The sequence below is a fragment of the Enoplosus armatus genome, chromosome 5 (assembly GCF_043641665.1).
Source record: "Enoplosus armatus isolate fEnoArm2 chromosome 5, fEnoArm2.hap1, whole genome shotgun sequence".
NCBI lineage: Eukaryota > Metazoa > Chordata > Actinopteri > Centrarchiformes > Enoplosidae > Enoplosus > Enoplosus armatus.
In genome coordinates, this window is record NC_092184.1 from 13,501,054 (window position 1) to 13,523,602 (window position 22,549).

A 22,549-nucleotide genomic window follows, 5' to 3' on the forward strand; every position below is an offset into this window, starting at 1 on the left:
GTATAGATTTGTTAGACTTGATTTGAAACAGCACAGAACCTGTTCGGCTGCATATTTTTCTATGTGGACAGTCTTGTATCATGTATCCATGAAACTCAGAGATGCCATCGGGCCTGGTGTCAGTAGGTAGTTCACCTTTACCCAATATGGGTCATTAATACCTGTGTACTATTTTGGTCTTTCTGACTTCGCACCAGAACTTTGTTACACTGTAAATATTTGAAATGTTTAAAATCACGGAACTTTTATTATTTTAAAGAACAAAATAGAGCAAAACACCATGAACTGTCAGGATTTTTTAAAAGATATTCAGGAAAAAAGTTCTGAATTTGGAGAAAGTGTGCTTGGAAAATAATTAAAAGGGTAAAAAAAAAAGAGTCTTTACTGTTTTTTTTTCTCTCTGTGAAGGAGATATTTACAATGCATGTCATTGGCAGGAACTGTACTTTGCAACTCTTTTAAGTATGTACATGACAGCAATGTCAATATTTATATTCCCCTGGGATCATGTAGCTGATCATTTATCAATAACCTGTTAAACTCCCACTCTCACAATGAGGTAGCTGCTGCGTAATGTTGGCTGAAGTGTTAGAGCATTATGTTAATGATGTTTAATCAGAAGTTGCATATAAATCTGGAAGAAATTAGGTAGCAACTTTGCAAAATATCATACAATTTTGCAAAAAAATTATGTAATTTGTGCAGAGATAATGATTAGCTGACGTTTACCACACATCACATCAAAAAATGAGTGTAATTGACATTATGTCCCCTTGAGGTCGCTCTTGCCCTCCTCCTCTTTTGGTCCCTGCAGCCTCCTGCTGTGCTGTCCGTCTCCATCTCCTTGAAAACCTTATCAGCTGAAGTCATCAGGCGCTCCAATTTGGTCATAATCTGATGATTATAGAGGGGGTATCAGTTGAAGTAAAAGCAGAATTAGTCTGTATCATATAGCCGATTTTTTTTATTGTGACATACGCTTCCAAACAATGGGTGTGACGTAATCTGCAATCTTTTATAAGGCTATTAATAGGCCTAATCATTAAAATATTGCAGCCTAAATATAGGACTATCACTGTGAATGGTGTCATAGGGCGTACCCTTTGCCCAATAGTCCTATAAATATGCAAATACCCTATAATTTATGGACAGATATAAGTATTATTTTATAATTCATACACTTGATTTTTAACAATTTACCAAAATGCAGTGTCGTATTTGCCAAATAATCTATCATGTCAGGACATTTCAACACGTTCCTTCGTTTTTTTGTGGGTTTTTTTTGCCATGTAAAATCTGGACTGCAGCAACGCCTCACGACTTCTCTTTTTTTCCCACAATGCTGCGCGATAGGGGTTGTCGTGTGTGCGCTGTTAGTGGTGCTGAAGCTGCGCGTGCCTCGGAGGTTGCTACCATAGAAATCCACCCGAGCATCCTTCCGCGAGCGGACCAGAGCGAGGAATATGTTTTTTTCGACGGTTGGAGAACTGACGGTTAGCATGTTCCTGCCAGCTGCTCGAGCCTTATTTCTCTCCTTATAACTGCAAACATCCTTTAAATCCCTTTTACGTCTACTCTTCAAGCACAAGCTGACAAACCGGAGACGTTTCTGAAGCCGTTTGTGTTGCTGTTTTTCGTGGCTCGTCGTCTCTCCGGTGCCGCCGCCTGCCCAGCCGTCTTTGCCGCTCCGTCCCGCATCCTTTATGCACAGCACGCTGCTCCGGTCCTCCCCAACAAAACACACATTCGTGTCCGAGCACCATGGCCCGCTCCAGCCGCTTTCACTGAGAGACATGGAAGCCAAACAGCACCCGATAAAAAGCCTAAAAAGCTACCCGGAGACCGGTGGCCGGAGCTTGGCAGCGGCCGCCGGAGGCGACGGCGGCGGGTATCGAGCCGGCTCTGCTGAAATGGAGATGGAGGCGAAGATCCAGAAAGCCATCGACTTCAAGGCGGAGGGTCACCGCTGCTACAAGGAGAAGAAATTTCGGGAGGCGATCGGCAAGTACCACCGGGCGCTGCTGCAACTCAAAGGGGTGCATGTTGTCGACGGGACGACGGGCTCCGAGGTCAACCTGCTGAACCAAGCCGCGGCCAAGCTGACCGAGGAGCAGCGGAGAGCCGTGGAGAGCACCGAGATCGAGTGCTACGACAGCCTGACAGGTGAGCCGGTACCGGTACACCTCCACAAAACACTCATACCTCTGTAGCCTCGTTCCGGTTCACCGGGTTCACACAAGATTGTAGGCTGTAGTTATTTCTGCAGGTGCTGGATTTCTCTTGTGCAGAGGCTGGTGAAATAACGCTCATATGGTGTTAATTTAATGGAGAATGTGGAGGAATGTGTACACTGAACAAATTAAAGCATATTTATCCTAGTGTCACTATAAATTACCACATCCTATCGTTGCCTTGCCAATTTCAGGCTCTTACACAGCCGTTTTTTCCCAGCTATTTCATTATTATTTCAACTAATGATGTATATGTGAGAGAAAAAGTAAATAAAATGATTATAAATAAATAAACACCAAAAGCCTTGTGTTATAGGACATGTATATATGTTTTCATTATGTATGTATGAGACAAGTTCACCACACTGTTGTGTCATAACATCAACATTTCACAGGGGGGTCTGAGGTGAGAAGACGCCCCTGAACCATCCAATGGGTGATGTAAGGCTGTGTCTATGGCACCACTTTGCAGTGACTTTATTACAGGGTTAACTGAGCTCCTGGAGCACAGAGAAGATTAACTCATTGTTCACTCACTGTAGTGTTTACAACCGTTACTACTTTCAGTTGCTCACTTCATGCCAGTGCTCATGTGCTATAGCACTATTATACACTAGCCTATTAAACTCACTAAGTTGTAATTAGTGATTCTTTCTATCAAATATTATTTTCTCAATTAATCATTTGGTAAAAAAAATAGGCTTACTGACAAATGGCCATCACAATTTTCTAAACCCCTCTGTTAATGTCTTTAAAATTACTTAATCAACTAATTGTTTCATCTCTACCTTTAAACTTATTGTTTTGTTTAATAGTCTGAATTAAACATAATTTACCCAACAGATTAAAGATTATACAACATATTATAGTTGCTGTACTATGGAACTATCTATAGTATATACTGTATCTATAGGCACAGAACTATCAATAAAACAAATACTAGAGAGCTTTTGACCATGTCTCATAGCCTTCTGCACTGTCAAAAGCTCTGGGAAAGGCCAGTAAGTGAACATTGAGTGTATAATATTTTATCATAGATACGGTCAAGACTTCTATGCTCAATATTCATGAATGAGTCATGGAGTTATTGAAAAAATATCTTCTGGTTATCATAATATTATTTTCCATATTTCAATTTAGCTTAAAATGTCAATGAGTTTGAAGAGAGTCATCTATCAATCAATCATCTGTCAGTTACTGTTTATCAACCCAGACTGCTTGGCTCTGGGAAGTCAAGCTAGATTTTCAGTGTTTCAGAGAGCATTCAGGAAGAAATGCGCCTTATAATTGTTTTGTGGTGTTAATTTAAACAACAAAGGAGTGAATCAGGATTTGTTGCATTAAGAAATACCCACAATATGGTCACAGCGATATGAGAAAAATAATAATAGTGAATATGTTGCCTAGTTTTGCTTAATAATGAATACAGTATGTGCTCAGTTTGCAGTGTGAACAGCAGATCATGAATGTTGACATCCAGGAGGAGATGATGAGTGGTGCACACTGGCACTACAGCACTTATAAGACATCACTTCCTATGTGGATGTTGTGATTTTGGATCACGAGTGTGGCATGATGTTGGGTCTCGTTGCTGTCCCTGTCAGCCTGCCATGATGCATTGAAGGTCGCCTCGTTCTGCGCAGCATTCAGGGCCTGTCTGGAGCCGGTAGGGAGGCCACTGTGGCGTGAAGGAAAGATGGGGGAGGGAAGGAGAAGAGGAGGGAGGGAGAGTGGAATAGGGAAGTAAAAAGGCAGAATTGGGGGAGGAAGAAGCAGTAGATATGGTGGAAATTACAGAAGGAGAGAAAGGAATTCAGTTAGCGTGGTATGAGAGAGGCATGGAGGGGAATAGTAGAGAGCAGTGGAACAGAAAGGGGAGAAGAGGGGGAGGAAGCTAGCACGCGACAGGGGGCCATATTTACCATGGCAACCATCACTGGGCCTTTTCCCAGTTGTTGTATTAATATGGCTCATGCCCTCCCCTCACTGCTGCAGTGTGTGCACATGCGCCTTCACACACAAAGAAAACCTTACTTCAACCTTGCTTTGCCATCAGTGACTATGTTTACGTGGACTACAATCATGTATGTGTTTTACTCTAAGATGTTTGTGTGGGTGGCTTATAGGATCTTTACATTTGTATTCCTGCTGATATGCTTAGCCATTTTAATGACTGAAGATCTGATCCACCCCTATAAACCTTCTGTCATGTTATGTTTCTGTCAACAAATCCCAAGAAAAGACCAAACAATCTGTTAGTCCGTTTCTCAGTACTTTCCTACTTCCCTACCCTATCTGTCTCACACCCCAGCCCATTGGTTTCTACTGAAGATGTAAATCTGGTCACAAACATATAGTTTTATTTTTAAAATAGACTAAGTAGTTTCCTGCTGGACAATGTTTTTTTTAGCATTTATTTGGGACTATATTAAGTTGTGGATTGATACACTTGCTCTAGTGAGTATTTACAGCAACAGGACGGTGTATGTGGGATTAACTGTATATAACTATGTATTTAACTATTTAGTGTTTGGACAGCAATGGAGCTCTGTGGCACACAAGAATAAGATTATCAGTCTTTAGGCAATATTTGGATCAATTCATTGTTGGATTTGTTGACAATAACAGAAATATAAAATAATAAATACATAATAATAATAAATCATTTCTAATAATGCACCTAAAATTGTACACTCCACATTGAGCTGGATGACAATTCAATATCACCTCATCGAAATCATAATCGTCTTTTGAGATGTCTTTGTTCACAGCTCTGATGTCCAAATGAATGATAACAAATAACTTTACCTTAAGTCTGTCGCAGCGTGAGATATAAAATACTCATTCTTACCTGTTTGGAGTACCTACACATAATTTTAAGTACTTGAGAACATATATTTGATATTTGATAATTGAAGGATTTTGCTCTAAGACTAAAAAACATTTGACTCATTGGGGTGATCATGGTGCGTTTGTGATCAACACTTAAATGTAATATATTAAATTCCGACCCAACTCTTAATGTCTTAGCACAGTTATACTTATTTCAGCTATGACATGGTACTTTCATATTCAAGGTTACTATCAGGCTACTATGATCCATGTTGGCCTCAGTCTGTGATTATGACTTAAACAAAATGGCAGTTAATTTAGTAAAAGAGATGACAGGAAGTCTTTTTTTAAGAACAGAATGAAAAGAAAAGTCTTAAAAATTCAAAGGTAACTCTCACACCGACTGAAATTAAGCTGTGACTCATTGGGTAAACAGTAATCCAGCTGTAGGTCTTCGTTACGTGGCTCCACCTGGTTACCCAGAGTTCTGCTGGGCAGACGGCGGTCTCCGTGGTTATGAGTGAGGAGCTGCCATTTGATTGGTCGGCTGTCTTTGGCTCTGACGCATGATAGGAGAGCAACAAGCAAGCAGTAGCACCAGTCTCACACGTGAGAGTGACTGCGTGTCAGTGTTTGTGTGTGAGTGCGTGTATACAAGTGTTTGTGTGTGTGTGCTAAGAATGAAGGAGAGTTGCTTTCAGCGCTGCTCGTCCTGCCGTTCTTTCCGTACCCGTTGCTGACATTGCTGATTTTGTTTAAGTGCAGAGTATTTGTGTGCATTTATCAGTTGATGTGTGTGTGTGTGTGTGTGTGTGTGTGTGTGTGTGTGTGTGTGTGTGTGTGTGTGTTGGTGTGTGTGTGTGTGTGTGTGTGTGTTTTCTTATCTTCTTGACTTTGTTGTGATGAGGGCAAGCTTTTCTCTCATTGCATTGGTGGAAAGTAACTGTTGTACATTTACTTAAGCGCTGTACTTTCCTTGAGTATTTCCATTTTGTGCAACTTTTCCACCACATTTCAGAGATAAATATTTACATATATATATATATATATATATATATATATATATATATATATATATATATATATATGTATGTATATACTATATATATATACTATACTATATTTATACTTTACAAATTAAGATTTCACATGTATAACAGTACAACAGTAAATTACTACTTACACATTTAGAATAATCCAGAAATATTATGTATAATAATAACACTAACAGTGGCCATTCTTCTGCATTAAGTATGTTTACTTTTGATTAGAGCTGAGAAGATTAGTTCATAAATCTATTAACTGAGTTAAGCATCTCACTTGTGAGGATTTGTTGCTTTCGCTTGTATTGTGTAATAGTAAACTGAATATGTTCAGGCAGGCATTAGATTGTTGGTTGGATCAAACAAGCAGTTTAAAGATGTCACCTTTGGCTTAAGGAATTTGTGATGTGCATTTTTCAATATTTTTCATTCTGTAGATCAAATGATTAATGGTGATTAGTCAATAATGAAAATAATCCTTAGTTGTAGCCCCAGCGTCTTCAGTCAATCACAGCAACTTTTTAAAATGTTGATGAGTGAAAAGTTTTTACTGAATGCTGAGTGCACACTGATACAAACCACACGATATGTAATGTAAGTGGAGAAAACAAATCTGAAAGGATGATAAGAAAAGAGCAAAGAGAGACTAAATATGTTTTGGCAAAAAGGAAATAAACTAGATGATTATTATAGGAACGAGGCCGGCAACAGAGAGAATATGAGTTTTTAACATTATATATAGGGGAGTGAATTTGGTTAAAGAGAAGAAAACCAGAGGATTAAGTCTCAGCACCAACACTAATGTTACCTGATTCTGTCAAACAAAAAGACAATGGGTGATGAATGTCCTATTTGCTGGCCTTGTTAAGGGGACACCCCGAGTCTGTGTGTCCCTGTAGGGCTGCATCTAAATGGGTTACACCACCACCACCACTGTCTGTGTCTGTCGCAGCTCACAGTGGTGCAACATGTTGGCCAGAGGCGGACTGCCTGCCAGCACGCCTCAGCCATCCATCCACCCACCACAAACACACTGCGAGGCACATACAGAAATAACAGATGTGACTGCAGTTTGTTTGCTCTTATTTCTGATATTGATCATCAAGAAGCACCTTTAACAGCAGCTAGTCTGAGTTTACATAAACAGCACACAGACAGACAGACTTGCATAAACCAGTTTAGAAGCTATAGAAAGTTTTAATCGCTTCAAATGTACATTAGAAAGTGTACAGAGAATCAAACAAGGAGCAGGATGGTGTGATCCTGTTGTGAGAGCGATCAATCAGACTTTTCATTAACTCCTGCTCGCTCTGATCTCTGCCTGAAATCTCTCTTTGTTCCTCCTGACTGGCTCAATCTGTGAATGAGTCATAAGTCACTGCCTTAGGAGAGGCGCAGCAGGAGTGGATGAGTGAAATTGTTTGTTTCGTAACACCAGCCACCTTTTTATTCAACTGCTTGCCATGATGATGATGCAGCAGTTTCCACCCACTCGTCACATTTAAGAATATTTGTTAAAGGAATGACATTAAAAAAAAAAACAGTGAAACAAGCATGCATTTGAAACTAAGAAAACGTGACTTTCAAATTGTACATTGCCAGCTAATAATGGTCTTTTGTATTCACATGCAGAAACAGCTATGGAGTTGGATATGAGCGGCCAGTAAACCATTTCCCACTGGTGTTTGTAGAGGCCCACTGTGCAGTTGTAGTTTATAACATGCATCTCATGCTGCCTTAATTATTTATCTACAATAAACTCCACATTCAGTTGTTCAGTTTTTAATTCTCTGTTCACAAGGAAATAAAATCTGTTATTGTAATATAGTAGGGTACAAGCACAAACTGACAGTCTGACTGCTGAAACTGTGAGCAGGTAGCGTGCAGTGGGTTTTTAAATGTTATGCTATGAGAGCAGTGAGAGTGATCCAAAACAGTAAAGTTGCGAGACGGAAAATGTTAAAATTCTCCTTAGAGTTGAGGGGAACAACAATGTCAGGTGATAATTAAGGATTGGTAACTATGAACTACCCCATTTACATTATGCATAGTCAGTTGATCAATTTTTTATATAAAAGTATGGATTAGAGCAGCTTTAATGATGAAAAACAACACTTAATGTTGTTCACTACCGGTTTAGGAACTTTTTGATTTCCTAACGCAGTAACATTAAAATCCATTTCTGGTTAGACCTGAAAGATTGTAAAATCATTTCAATTTCAAAGCATCACATTCATCCTTTCCTGAATGTGTGTGACCCCATTTACACCTGGCATTAACATGCAATCTGTATCTGGATACGTTATCTGGAAAAAGCATGTTAATGCTAGGTGTAAATCTATTCCTATTGGGATAGGAATGTGGTCAGATCAGCCAGACATAGGTCATCTAAACTCGTCTCTTCCTGTTAGCTTAAGCAAACACAACAAAAGCCACAAGCAATAGCAGTAACTCCCCACTCTTGTCTGGACCTGGGACAGGCCATGTGTGTGGACAAGTCAGCCAGTGCCACCTAACTAATTTGCAGATTTAAATCTCATCACAATGCGGACACAATCGAGATAATGAGAATACATTTTGGTACCAGGTGTAAATGCATTATTCAGGTAATGTACCCAAATACAGATCACATGTTAATTAACCAGGTGTGTCCCATCATGTGTTCTATATTCAGAGCCTCAGGGACATTTCACTGAGGCCATCAATGAACTTTTGAACCATGACATGCAATTACAGGCCTTATACTAACGATTTAATGAGTCTGTTGGTGGCATCAACATCTGTTCCTTGCTGGACCAAAATTAAATCACTGCCTTCGTCAGAGAGCTGTAGTGCTATCGCTGCACTTCCTCAGCGGCCTTGAAGACTCACCACATCACAGCCTGGGGCAGCTGGGGCTGTATTAGAATAATGTCAGTGATGTGTAACACCACACATCTGGTTGATTTCACCAGTTCACTCTGACCCACTGCTAGTGAACAGTCGAGGTTTGCTTACAAAAGCAGAACAGAAAACTCTTCCCCTTCATCTCCTGCCAGCTCCATCGGCAGGGGACGTGGCGGAGTGCATGAGATAAAGGCAGAAGAAGAGAGTGAGGGCGAAAAGGAGATGGGGAGAAGAAATGTAAGATAGACGGGATAAGACGAGGAGAAAGCTGGGTTGTATAAGAAGTTGGGAGAGGAAAAGAACTGGCCTGGTGCTTTGGAGAGAAGAAATACACCTTGCAATGTGCTCGTAGGAGGATTGAGGAAGGAAAGAGATGCCATGCGAGGGTGAGAAGGGGGATGGGGGGAGTTTTGGTTGGTGTTTTTCCTCCCTCTGTGCATGTACGTCTGCCATTGGAGGGGTGGACAGAGCAGAACGAGAGCCGTGGAAGAGTCGTGTGCCAGGGCTGCAGATGGCGTGGCATTGCTGTCAGGGGTACGACTGGCACTCCCTCTACTGCACCGCTCACACTGTAATGTTCTCTCCATACCAAATCTCCGAATGACCTCACAGCTGAGAGAGGTAGATTTGGAGGATGGGGGGGGGAGTCAATAGAGAAGAAATGGGGGAGGGAGTAAAACCAAGGGAGCGTGAGAAACTGGACAGAACTCTTAAATATGACGGGATTATACGACAGAGGAGGGAGGGCACGACTGTAAAGGAGAGTGACAAGTAGGGAAGGAGAGGAGGAAAATGCGTGCCTCTATGACCTCTGAGTGGTAAAGGGAGGGTTTTTAAAGCTGCATTTGTATGGGGGTTTTCTTCATCGTGAGGGGGAGGATGCTAAGAAATCCAATCCAGACCAAACTGATTTATATCAGAGCCCTGACAGGCCCAGATGACTCCTGTCACAAGAGTAAATAAGATTCAGTCATCTGTCAGGAAGAGAAGGAAAGACAGGGGACAGGCAGGGACTCTGGGGGAGAGATAGAGAGTGAGAAAGAAATATTTTTTTATGATGCTTTTTGTCATATCTATTTTTAATTGAAGCTCTGTATGTGTTCACATAGTTGGTACAGTTACAAAAAACAAACAAACGAGCAAAAGGCTACAGTCATGTTAGCAGCTCTGTGAGGCTGTACTAAGGCACGGCAAGCTAAATGCTAACATGCTCACAATGACAATGCCGACATGCTGGTGCTTAGCAGGACTAATGTTCACCATCTTAGTTTAGTGTGTTAGCATTAAATAGCATTAATTTGCTCCAAACACAAAGTGCAGCTGAAGCTGATGGGAAAAGTTATTACAATTCATTCTGAGGGTGAATGTCTGTAACCAAAATTCATGGCAATCCAGCCAATAGTTGTTGAGACAGCATTTATGCTCTGGGCATCGTGGATATCTGTACCAAATGTCATTACAATGTATTCTAGTTGTCGAGACATTTCACTAAAAAACAAAAAAGTCAGAGCAAACCTGATTCTTTCAAGATGCAGGGAGCCTGACAAACCGTTTGGTCAATGCTGCACTGAAGGTGGTTCAAGTGTTTCCTTGCTGTTAGCCATGAACCGTCTTTAAGGCACTTTTAATGTGGTTAATATCTCTAATGTGCCAAACATTATCAGCATATAGTGTTGGTTGCACTACTGTGCGTAACGCTCAAAAAAAGAAATCTATAAAATGTCCCCCCAGTAGATAACCAGCTTGGAACAGGAAATAAAGATTTGTATTAAAGAACCGTTGGCAGAATTGCATTCATCACATTGTGCTGACACCTCAGGGATTTATTATAATGCTTTTGTTGTGCCCATGTGTTTGTGATATGTGATGTGTGTGTGATTTAGATTTTTGGATCATTTTGATTTTGACTGACAGTTGTGCGAAGTAATGAATAAATTGAAAGTGTCTGTCAAAGCTTCTTTTTTTTTAGTCCGTAGTTGAAAGTCATGGCATCAGCTGAGAGGAAACTGATGCCCTTTTCTGACACCCTCAAAGAGAGAGAGAGAGCGCGAGAGAAATGCAGAATATTCATCTTCTGTAAGCCATCAGTAATGAGAATTTGCTGAAGCTATTTGCGCATATCTAACACCCCGTGCTCCAGCGGACAGTGCAGAGTAAACCAAGTGGCTGTTTATATTTATACATGCTGATAAAAAGCCATGTTGGTCGCTATCTGAGCTTACAGATACTACACGGTCTGCTCCGGCCTGACACTGAATGCTTCATTACATGCACTGCCGGGGGTTGACATTGAAAACTTGCCCTTGTTACACGCTGTTTGTGAAGGCGGTGAAATGACGGTGATCCTCAGTGGAGCAGATTTAGCAGTATTTTAACACCAGTGCTGTCAAATTTTAAAAAAGGTCAATTATAGAGGTACACTGTTAAATTTAAAGCTGCTATAATCAATAATTTTATATTAGGGTATGTGAAAGGGGTGGCTTGTAGTACCACCTTTCCAGCCCCAAACGAGCAGAAAGACATAGTTAGCGACTAGCTGGTGAACACAGTGAAGCATTTAGAGGCTAACGATATAGATACAGATATTTTCCTCAGGAGAGAATATTGGACTCATCAGGTGGACACAAACACGACTCCAAATGAACCTTAAAGTTGCTCTGCGTCTGCTGGATATGTAAATAGGAAACTTTTTGCTAACAAGTTCACAATATCAAGTTAAATGTTTATATTAATAGTCATTGTTGTGTTTACAGCTTGTTTCCGTTGGCCCCAAGTGGCAAAAAAATCAGGTCTAAAGTCATTGAGAGGTTGGAAGCTCTATGTGCTTTTTCGTTGATGTGTTTGGCTGTTTGGTCCAGGATGATACAGATTGTTGGGAGTAAGCTCTGATCCATATTATCTACCACCGGATGGTCTCCATACTGTGTGCAGCTGTGACTGCTTTCTAAACACAACAGGCTGCCAACACATGGCTGTTTCAATTTGGGAAATTATGAAAGCTCTATGCTGCTTTAGCCATTCATTTACTTCAGGTACTTAGTGGAAAAGCTTTACTACCTCGCAGATTGAGGCTGACTCCATGAGATTCTGAGCCAAACCATTTGGCAGTTTTCTCTGTTGACCTTTCCAAAGACTCCCTCATCTATCTTGTAACCAGTTTAATGCACAGAACATGTTTCTCACAGCTACTGTACATAGATCATCCAAACAAACCTGAAAAAAACACAGGAAGTGGATCAGTGTTAGCACACATACAACCATACACACAAACACAGCCTTACTTTTACTTCACAATATTTGTCAGAGTTGATAAAAGCAACAACAGCAGCAGAAAAGCGTAGCCAAAGATCTGCTGGGCTAAAGGCGAGAGTCTGTCCAGTGTCCATAGATGACATCGCCAATCAGATAATGGCCTAGCTAAGGGCCACAACAAAATTATGTCTCAATTATGTCTGTAGTTCAACTACAGATGTAACCTCAATAAAAGTCTCTTCTGCTTTATTAAACTGCCCTTATCTATTATTTGAATGTCTGTTTTTACTCATGAGAGTAAAAGTAATATAGAAAGTCCTGGATCCTCCTTCGGACACTTATTGAAGATATTAAAAAAGTCAACCAGTTGTAATGAGTTAAATAAAATCATAACTACATGAACTGCTCTTCATTTTCTTTAGAGGCCTCAAGAAACCCCCAAAAGACCCACTCTAAGTATGGTGGGCTTACAGTACAGCTAAAGTTCTGGAAACTGATGTGCAGTGGAGAGCATTAAATGATTTCATCTTTAGTGAAGTCATAGAGAAGGTAGCTTCCTCACTTGTATAAATATTTAACTAGATGAGCATTAATCCTGAGTCAGCGACTATTTTAGGAGAGCGGAGCAATGTAGAAGGGTGCAAATTGATAGAGTAAGATAGAGCCAGGACCTTTGTGAAGCATGGGTTGGAGTCGTTCTGCCCCTTGCTCTCTGTGAGATCTAACAGAATAATCTGGCTACTTCAGTCTCAGGATAATTGTTGCGCTGTGGGTAATCCATGCAAATATGTCTGATGTACCAGCAGTTTCCAGGCATGACAGGGGATGTTCAATGTTACGAGGGAATCAACAAGCCAGGGTTTGTTTTGTGAGGTTAGCATTACAAATGTAAGGATCTATGAGAGGCAGATTGAGTGTCGATTGTCTGTCCGTTGAATAGGAAGCAAAAGCTAGCAGCCAGTTAGCTTAGCATAGCATAAAGATTGGAAACATCTAACCTGGCTCTGTCCAAAGGTAACTCACTAATTCACCCAAAACCACAACATTGTAGTTTTTTTTTTAATTCTTCGTTTTTTGTACAGATTAAACAAACAAGAATTTGTGAGCATTAGACATGCGAATAGGTGGATTTTGTTACCTTTGGACAGAGCCAGGCTAGCTAGCAGGTTGGGAGCGTTCACACATTATTCACCCTATACACTCTCAGTTTGTACTGCTCAGAATAGTCATGCTCATTGAAAATAGTCAGTGACTCATTTGTAAGGCTGGTCCCAGCACTCTACGTTTCCACCTACACCAGAGGGCCCTGTGGAGGCCTCTGAGACGCACACAGTCAAACAAGAGCAACAAGAGTGAGTAATTATGAGGGTATTTTAACACCATATGGAGCTGCATTAGTCTTCCGCTACGGTGACATACAATCAAAGAGATGATCTGCACCACTTGTTTTAAGTGAAATGTTACTTGATGACAAGATGAGCTTTTATCAAATCTGTGTAATGATAGATCCCTGCAGTCATTATGTATATTTTCCTCTAAGGAAAAGAGTATTTTATATTCCTTATGTCACATTTTGAGTGATATAAGAGATACTAAAACACTCATCAGCTGCATTATGAGAGTGACAGCTTCCTCTTAACAGCTTTGGGTTAAAAGATGACATTCAAGATGAATGGCAGCAACTTCTCAGAGATTGAGACACAAGAACAAGAGAGAAGAACGTGTAACGGGAGGAAAAAGTAGTGGATCTCCGGGAAAAAGAAAGGGGGTGAAAAGAAAAATAATCATGCAGGTGGTGGCTGGTGAAGGTGGAGTGAATGCTGTGTCATGTCAGTGCAGACAAGCCCCTGTGATAAAGCGAGCTAGGAGCCGTAGTTCTGCTGTCCCTCTCAATAACAGAGATAGGCATTCACAAAACGCTTTGGGTGGAGCTATTCTTGGTGGGCCTGGTGAGACCGGCTACACTGTCCGAGAGCCGTGACGTCAGCATGTTGGATCGGATTTTGCTCAGAGAATATATTTCTGAGGCGAGTTCATGATGATGACTGTGCACGGTTCATTTGTCTCTGTAAATAAATCTGTTGCAGGACTGTGACATCTGTAGAGGAGAGACAGTGAAAGGTGTAGAGGAGGGCAGGGCGGTCTTTGCTCGGAGATGAACAGCGACACATTGCTGGGAAGGAACGGAGGGTGGAGGAGCGAAGTGTCAAAGAGGGATGCTGTTGCGTAGGGATGTGTGAGGAAATGAGGGATGTGCGTCTGTGTGAGAGCATCAGTGAGAGTGATGGGTCTCTCCATCTGCCATTATCTTCCCGCAGAACTAATTACAAGGTGATGGACAGCACACTAATCACCGGGGGCCACGAGAGGCTTTAAATTAGCCGGATCGTGGTGTCGCGCCTGGTGTTGGTGATGGAGAGGGATGGGGGGGAGCATGGGTCCAGAGGGAAGATGAGGTGATGTAGAGAAAGAGAAGGAGGCAGAGTTGAAAACAAGTATCACAAGAGAGCAGAGGAGAAGAAAAGTGATTAAGCATAACATTTTTTTCTTGTCCTCTGTACCTTTCATACAGAAACTCTATCATTATTTTCCCTCGGCTATGTCTGGATTTTGTTTTGTCAGTGCTGTCTCTATCTCTGTCCTCCCCTGCCCCCTGTCTCTCTTGTCTTATTTCAGCTTCCTGCCTTTTCTCTCTGTCTCTCTCTTTTATTCCTCCCAGGCTTTGACGCTCTGTCAGCTAAATGAAAGCAAGTCTCTGTGCAGGCTCTGTGTTTTTGTTTTTTTTCAAACATGATGCTTCAGGCAAACCAGTGGGGTTCCTGAGCATGTGTTAACCACTCCCACTCATCGCACCTCTCATTCGACATTCAAGCAACGGAAACACACACAAACACATGCAGTCACATGAAGACAGGCACATTCACACACTCACACTTGACAGCTGTTTTGCACCTGTTGGGTTTTTTTTGGGGTTTTAGACGTTCAAATGCATTTTTAAATACATTTTTCTGTTCCTTTTTCCCCCCCCAATTTCCTGTGTTTCGTCTTCTTCTGCTCTTCCTTAATTCTGGCAGTGAGACACAGAATCTCAGAAAGAGGAAGACATACTTACACTTATGACACTGACACTAGATGGGCGCACACAAAGCCAGTGTCCCAGCGTCAGCTCATTCTTCTATCCCTGCCCTCACATCAAGTCCCTCATTAGGACAAATCTATCTCGTCTGCACCACTAATGCAGTCACGTCTCATTATTCCTCCTCTCTCATCTCAACATGTACCCAGAAAAAGCTGTGGGAACACTGCATTTTTAATCAACTCAAAAATCAGCAAGTCATATCTGATATTCTGTCGATGTCCGAAGAGGAATTGCCTCTCATGGAAAAGTTCAGCATGGATGTGATGGACTGTGTTCCTGATCACAGTGGTTCCCAACCTTTTTGGCTTGTGAATTGGTCTACAACTAATGATTGTTTTCTCGATTAATTGCTTAATTGTTGTGTCATAACATAGTGAAAAATTATATAAAATCAACATTATAATTTCCCAGAGCCCAAGGTGACATCAAATTACTTGATTTATCAGACCATCAGTTCAAAACCCAAAGATATTAATCTTACTATCATAAGTGGCAAAGAAAAACAGCAAATCCTCACATCTGAGAAGCTGAACCAGAGAAAGTCTTGCATTTTTGTTTTTTTGAAAAATTACCGAAAAGATTCATCAATTTTCAAAATAGTTGCACATTCATTTGTTGACTGACTAATTGAGTAATCAGCTAATCCTGCACTAATCTAATCGAAACTTATCAATTCTGCTCTACTTGTGACCTTAAAACAAAGCAATGTCTCCTTGTGACCGCTTGTCACCAGTTACATGTCTAGCAGTCAGACAAGAATGTCAATATTGGTCAATTCTGTAAAACCCTGGATTACATCGAATGCCAATGTTTACAAAATTCTACAATTCTACAATATCTGCTCACGCAAGATTTTGGTTGATGTTCATTCACCACCACATCCTTACAATCCAGGCAGGGCACACCGCTTCCTGCATTAGCACTGAACATTGGCATTGGATGTAAATCATGACTAACAATCATCGTAATTTCTAGGTTTACTGGGCTGGTCCACTGCTTGTCAACCAGTTCAACCAAAATAGTGTGTAGAGTGTAATTTATCCTGTAATTTATAAGAAAAGACAAAGATTAGAAGAAATCAATATGTGTTCTGTCTTCCTCTCTTCTTAAATCATTTCACATCCTCTTCGGTTTATCTTGCAATCTCTTGAGGGGGGTCCTGGCCTCCAGGTTTGGAGGCCCTGCTGAGTCACTCTATTTTTAACAATAACACAGAACACAAACAGAAAACCTCAGACTCGCATGTCTCTCAGGGACTGGGACACGTTGGCTCCAACTATATTATTCTGCTGTATTTTATCATGCCTCTTGTCTGTCTGTGTCCCTGCCCAGCCTGCCCCGATGATCCCATCATTATCACACCCTTAATGCATCTCACCACACTCTACATTTCCTCTGGCATGCCATCCATCTGCCTAATGGGCCAGTAGGGTGCGGCCGGCCAGTCATCACTTGTGTACGCTGCTTTTGTGTGTGTGTGTGTGTATTTGTACAGTCACATATCTTTTTAACCATTGTTTGCATCAAATGGTTCATTTAAAGTCATCTGTTATGTCCAACCCTCGTCTACGCCCCACTTGTTGATTTGCAGTCACCTGTGTTACAGTGTGTGTGTTTGTGCCTTTGCCCTTGTCATTGGTAACTGTGTATCTGCTGTATGCAATTTAGGTGTGTGTGGTAATATCTGTTCGTGTGAGCGCCAGTGAACTCTCTAACTGCGTCAGCCATTAGGCCATTATGGACTGTAACCGGATCCTCTGAAAGCTCCGCTCACGTCCACTGCTGGAAGGCGATGATGGATGAGTGTGTGGAGGGATGAGAGTAGTCATGTCGGAGCTGGACGGTTGTAAAAACAAATAGATGAGTGGAGTCTGTGGAGAGGTGTGCAGGAGAGGTAGAGGGCACCTGAGGTGATTCCCACTGTACCGGGCTGAGCAGACTTATGATCGCTGAAGACGGGAAACAGCTTCGACCTTGCTGCTCTGCTCTGAGCTGAGTCATCATGAGCTAAAAAATAAGGGGATTGTCAGGCTTTCTTTTGTTCTTCTCGCTATTAGTGTGTGTGTGTGTGTGTGTGTGTGTGTGTGTGTGTGTGCATACATTTAATAATGATGGTATTAAAACATTTTATATACTGTAACAACTTTCATACAAGACTCAAAGGGTTCGACAGGAGGAAACAACCAAAAACAAGTGAATTTGTCTGCAAAAGCAGACTAACTAAATAGTTTAACATCTGATTTTGGAGAGAAAGTGCAGAGAAGATCCAGATGTGTTATCGTACCAGTTCAGCAAGATAAATACTCATCAGTGTCTAATAAATGTTGGTGAAAGAATATGATGCCACTCTTGTCCTTTGGTAGTAGATGTTTTTCACTGAGGATATTTTGACGTGTCACGGTAGGAAAAACACAGGTGTAAATAATAAAAGGAATGATGGCTGAATTCCATTTAGCTGTTTAGCTCTCAGGGTCCTGGTATTGTGCCCACTGGCTCACTGTCACACTAAATATGCTTACATGCACATTAGTATCTGTTTTGGTCACATTCAGGACATGGCAGTTGCATCATTATTGTTATTAACATTGTTGTGTTTACATGCTCCAGTGTCCCGGTTTCTGTCAGAGTAGTCCAGCTAACATATCCAGGTTTCTCAAAACCAGGATATGCTGTTTACATGTGCAGTCGAAGTTATACATCAAGAAATGGATCACATCATTATATTTTCATTCTGTATTAACCATAACTTTGTTGAGAATGTCAAGAGAAATGGTGGATTAAAGGGCAGGTATCTCTTATGAATACTCAGAGTAATTATAATTATGGGAAAGTACTTGGATTCATGTTATGGTCAGGTTAATAATATTTTAAAAAAGGCACAGAGGTAAAGATAAATTAAAATGTTACAAGCGTAATAGTGATCATAATAAAATGGCACCTCCAGAGAACCATCCCCCCATTTTAACTGTGTGTGATAGAGCAAAGTTCATGTCTACAGCTGTGAGGCTTGAGGCAGTGACACAACACAAACACACACACACACACACACACACACACACAATGTACTGCCTCCACCTACCAGACACATGTGCGACTTCACCACTAAATACCAAAACACATTGATTGTTATTGAATCGGTCCGTCCCCTGACGTCCATGATGAATTATTTAGTGTTTTGCACTTGCGTTGTTGACGGGGAAGAAGGCCAGACCATCTACAGTGTGTCTCTGAGGCTCAGGGGGAGAGGACCGGTTCAGGACCACTAACTGCTTTTAACACCCTCCCCCCTTCTCCTCACCCTATAGTCTCCCACAGGTATCACCTCTTCTCCTCTACTTCACCCCCAGCCTCCCTACATACAAACCTCCTCTTCCTCCTCCTACTGCAGCCCCTCGCCTGACTCACCCTGCCTCCCAGCTAATAGTGCCTGACTCATGTTATTCACAGAGCTGTCTGTGTGTCAAGGGCAGCCTCAGAGGAAAGAGGGGGGATGGAGGGAGGCTTTTAAAAAAAAAGGAGTCAGATCAGGGAGGGAAAGGGTGGGACGGGAGAGCTGGAGGAAGATATGGCAGCGGAGGTACAAGGAGGGATAAAGGAATTTTTTTCCAGATACATCATCAGATAGATTCAGACACTGGCAGAGAGGGAAGGAGTGATGGGTAAAGAAAGAAATGAGGGGATGAAGGGAGAAGGGAAGTAAAACCTCGAGTGCTAGGAATCACCAGAGGAATAGTGTTTGAGTGATCAGATATCTGAGCCATCAGCAGGCATTTAAAAGCTTTGGTGGACTAAAAGCTGTGTGTGTTTGTGTGTCTTTGCTAATGAAGTTATTCCAACCTTAGCTGATCTCAGTGCTGCTGAGAATTGCTACTGCTGCTGCAAGACTACAATGAAATACAATTGCACGTTATGGCGTTTTTTCAACTAGTTAAGTGCCAGCTGGTTCAGGTTCAGGTGTCTTGACCTCAGTTCTGTACTTCACCACTCACATCAAATCCCAAAGGACTCCTGCGGTATCTGTCGCTCACTTGATCTCTGCATCCTGCCCTTCGTCTCCTCGTCTCTCCTGCTGCCCCCGCTGACTACAACACATCTGCTAAGTCAGGAGAACGGGACTTAAGCATCCTCACAGTATTTAATCCATCATTCTCAAGCTGAATTTTTCCCCATTCTTCTATTTTGCACATCGAGCTCAACAGCAGCATGTGCAGACACTACTCCCCTGCCCCAGGGCTCAAACTGCTTGCATGACTTTTTTGTGTCTTCTCCACGCTGTGAGACATTAGTATTGGCTATTTATAGTGAGCTCACTGTCATCCTGAGGAAGCAATGTGGAGGCTAGATTTCACTGTGGCTCTATTAAAAGACACAGAGTGAGATGTTCACAAAACATCCCCATTTTTGTTTTTCCACTCACGGAATGTACTTGTCGTTTCATATCATTATTACCATTATCACAATCAATTTTTAAGCGTTTACAATGTACAAACTACTAACTTGTTCCCCCTCTTCCTCCCTGCAGCGTGCCTGTTGCAGTCAGAGCTGGTGAACTACGAGAGAGTGAAGGAGTACTGTCTGAAGGTGCTGAGCCACCAGAGAGACCACTTCAAGGCCATGTACCGAGCCGGCATCGCCTTCTATCACCTGGGTGACTACGAATGTGCCCTGCGCTACCTGCGTGATGCCAAGAACCGCGAGCCCACAGGTGAGAATGACCTGTATATTCAGTTACACTCACGTAACAAATGACAGAGGGAGACGTTACCACTGCAAGATGAAGCAGAGTGCTTTAGTTTTAAGATCAAAGTATTTTACTGTAAGTTGAATTATAGTTTAAAGTGGACTTATAGAACACAAGCTTAAGGTTTAGAACGTAAAAAAACTACTTATAATGTCTGTAGGGACTTTGATAATTAGCCATAATGTATTATTAACTGTACAATGCAGACTGTACATGATAGTACATGTTCTTTCTGTAGGTACCATTAAAGACAATGAGGTCAGGTCCATTCCATTTTTTATTTATTTGTTGATTAATTTTTGCAAATAAGTGGAGTTGACTTAATACAATTAAAAAATATTAAAATTGTAACAATTTTTTAGGCCAACAAAATAATACAGTAATGATATATATTACATAAACACTAGAATCATTTTTAGGATTTCTCCCCAGACTTGTATTCCTCACGACGTGGAGAAGGCTTTGAGACACCATTTTAGACATTCATGTTGGGAAGTAAAAGAGTAATTTAACGGTTAACCGGATAAATAAAAGATGCAAAGTAAATTAGTACATTTTAGAGACCCTTTTTGGTTTGTGGTCAAACTTTGTGGCAAGGGGTGTGTTTGGGGCCCTGTGTTCCTGTAAAAGCCTTAGTTATGTTTACATTCATTCACATTTAAAACACATTGTTTGTAAACTTGAGACCTAATAAACATGTTGAATGCATTCCCATCCTCATAAAACATTTGGAACTACTTGAAACCCACATTGTTTACATCCATATTTGCTCGATTGAAGTCTTCTTCTTCCCACAGTGGTGGAAAAGTGACGTACTGTTGTTGTCAGCTAACAACCTGCTCCACAAGTGCTTTTCATCTGTTCTCTGATGAGCCACGTGCACCAGAGTCAACAAGCTTTAGAAAATAGAGCAAGCTCTGTTTTTAATACCACTGAGTATGTACATGTACAAGCAGGTAATTTGCTCTGCATGTTTTGACTGCAGAGCTTTATCGGATTCATAGTTGATTTCCATTTAAAAACATTTAAGTATTTAGCCTTGTGCCTTCAACTTTTTTTCTCCAAAATTTAAATTTTCTTTTCACTTTGGATACATTTTTATAAGGTCACGCTCTGTCTCATAGGTGGTTGGCCTCATTCAAGACTTATAATTAGACTCCTTATTAGATATTTTCTGAAATGTCAGTGAAGAAAATGAATGAAACCCAGGCCACATTACTGTGCCTTTATTGTTCTGACATGAAAGAAGCAGAAATTCAACTGCATTCACGAATGAGATTGCATTGATTGACGTAAAGATGTGACTCTTCTTTTTATGTCAACCTTTCTGCCTCACATTGTCTCTCGCCATTGCAGACACCAACGTGCTGCGGTACATCCAGCTGACAGAGATGAAGATGAGCAAGAGTGGACAGCGGGAGCGAGAGAGCGGCAAAGAGACCCAGGGCTAACCCTCGACCTTTTCACCCTCCTGACCCCTCGACCTTTGACCCTACAAGCAGTCCCTACATCGACCCTCCCTCTCTCCACCCCCTCTATCGACTCCTGACAGCAGCACAGAAGAGACAGACCCAATCACCCGCCAGCGATGGATAAAAACGGGAGACATATCAAGCGCTGTCTGCAACCCAACCTCCTTTTCCTTATCTTCCCTCTTCTTCTCCCCCTTTTCTCCCTCAGGTGCTGTGGCTCCTCTCCTTAGACGCAGACAGTCGAGCAAACATAAAAAAAAGATAAAATAAAAAAAAAAAAACAAGGAAAATGCTGTATTATACTCATATGAAACAGTCAATGTGGTGGAATGAAAAAGGAGCTTCAAAACATACACATGAATAATGGACATTTGCGTGATTTAGTAAATGTTTTAAAGACATAAAAAGCATTTTGTTTCTCTTGCTCTCTCCTTTTCTCTCTGCCTTCTCTCTCTCCGTCTTATTTCGAACTCTTAATATCGGGGGTTGGGAAGCTCGACCACACCGGGAGGAGGGCAGGTGTGTGTGTGTGTGTGGAGGCAGTGTGGAGCATAAGCAGCGGATAGTGAGGGGTGTGTGTGTGACACATATCAAGACCATAGCCCAATTTGATTGTACATCCTTCCCCAACAGGGCTCACTCAGATCCCTTACCCAGACTATGGGACAGATGAGAAATCTTTCATCAAGTAGAGGAACAGCCTGCCTCTGCGCTTAATCTCTCTTGTCTCACTTTTCTTTCCTTGATGCCATGGATCTCAGTTCCTGGACTGTTTTTTTTCAATTCAAGGGCTAATTCAAGTGTTTGTAATCTGTTACTAAGGTTTTTAATTTGCTTTCGGTGTTCATCATACTCAGTAGTAATTAATCGGTTGTTAATAGCATCTGTGTGCGCAGCAAACAGACAAAATTCTCCAGCAGTTATCAGGTGTGCTATCGTGGAAACTGGTGTCT

At 41.4% G+C, this 22,549-nt stretch overlaps 1 protein-coding gene across 1 annotated transcript; it reads left to right on the top strand.

The window, feature by feature from the left end:
* The first annotated feature begins 1,703 nt into the window (after nucleotides 1-1,703).
* ttc9b (tetratricopeptide repeat domain 9B) lies at nucleotides 1,704-21,575 on the top strand. Its single transcript, XM_070906159.1, has 3 exons — nucleotides 1,704-2,163; nucleotides 19,906-20,088; nucleotides 21,481-21,575. Exons 1-3 carry the CDS (start codon nucleotides 1,704-1,706, stop codon nucleotides 21,573-21,575), a joined length of 738 nt encoding a protein of 245 aa, XP_070762260.1.
* The last annotated feature ends 974 nt before the right edge of the window (nucleotides 21,576-22,549 follow it).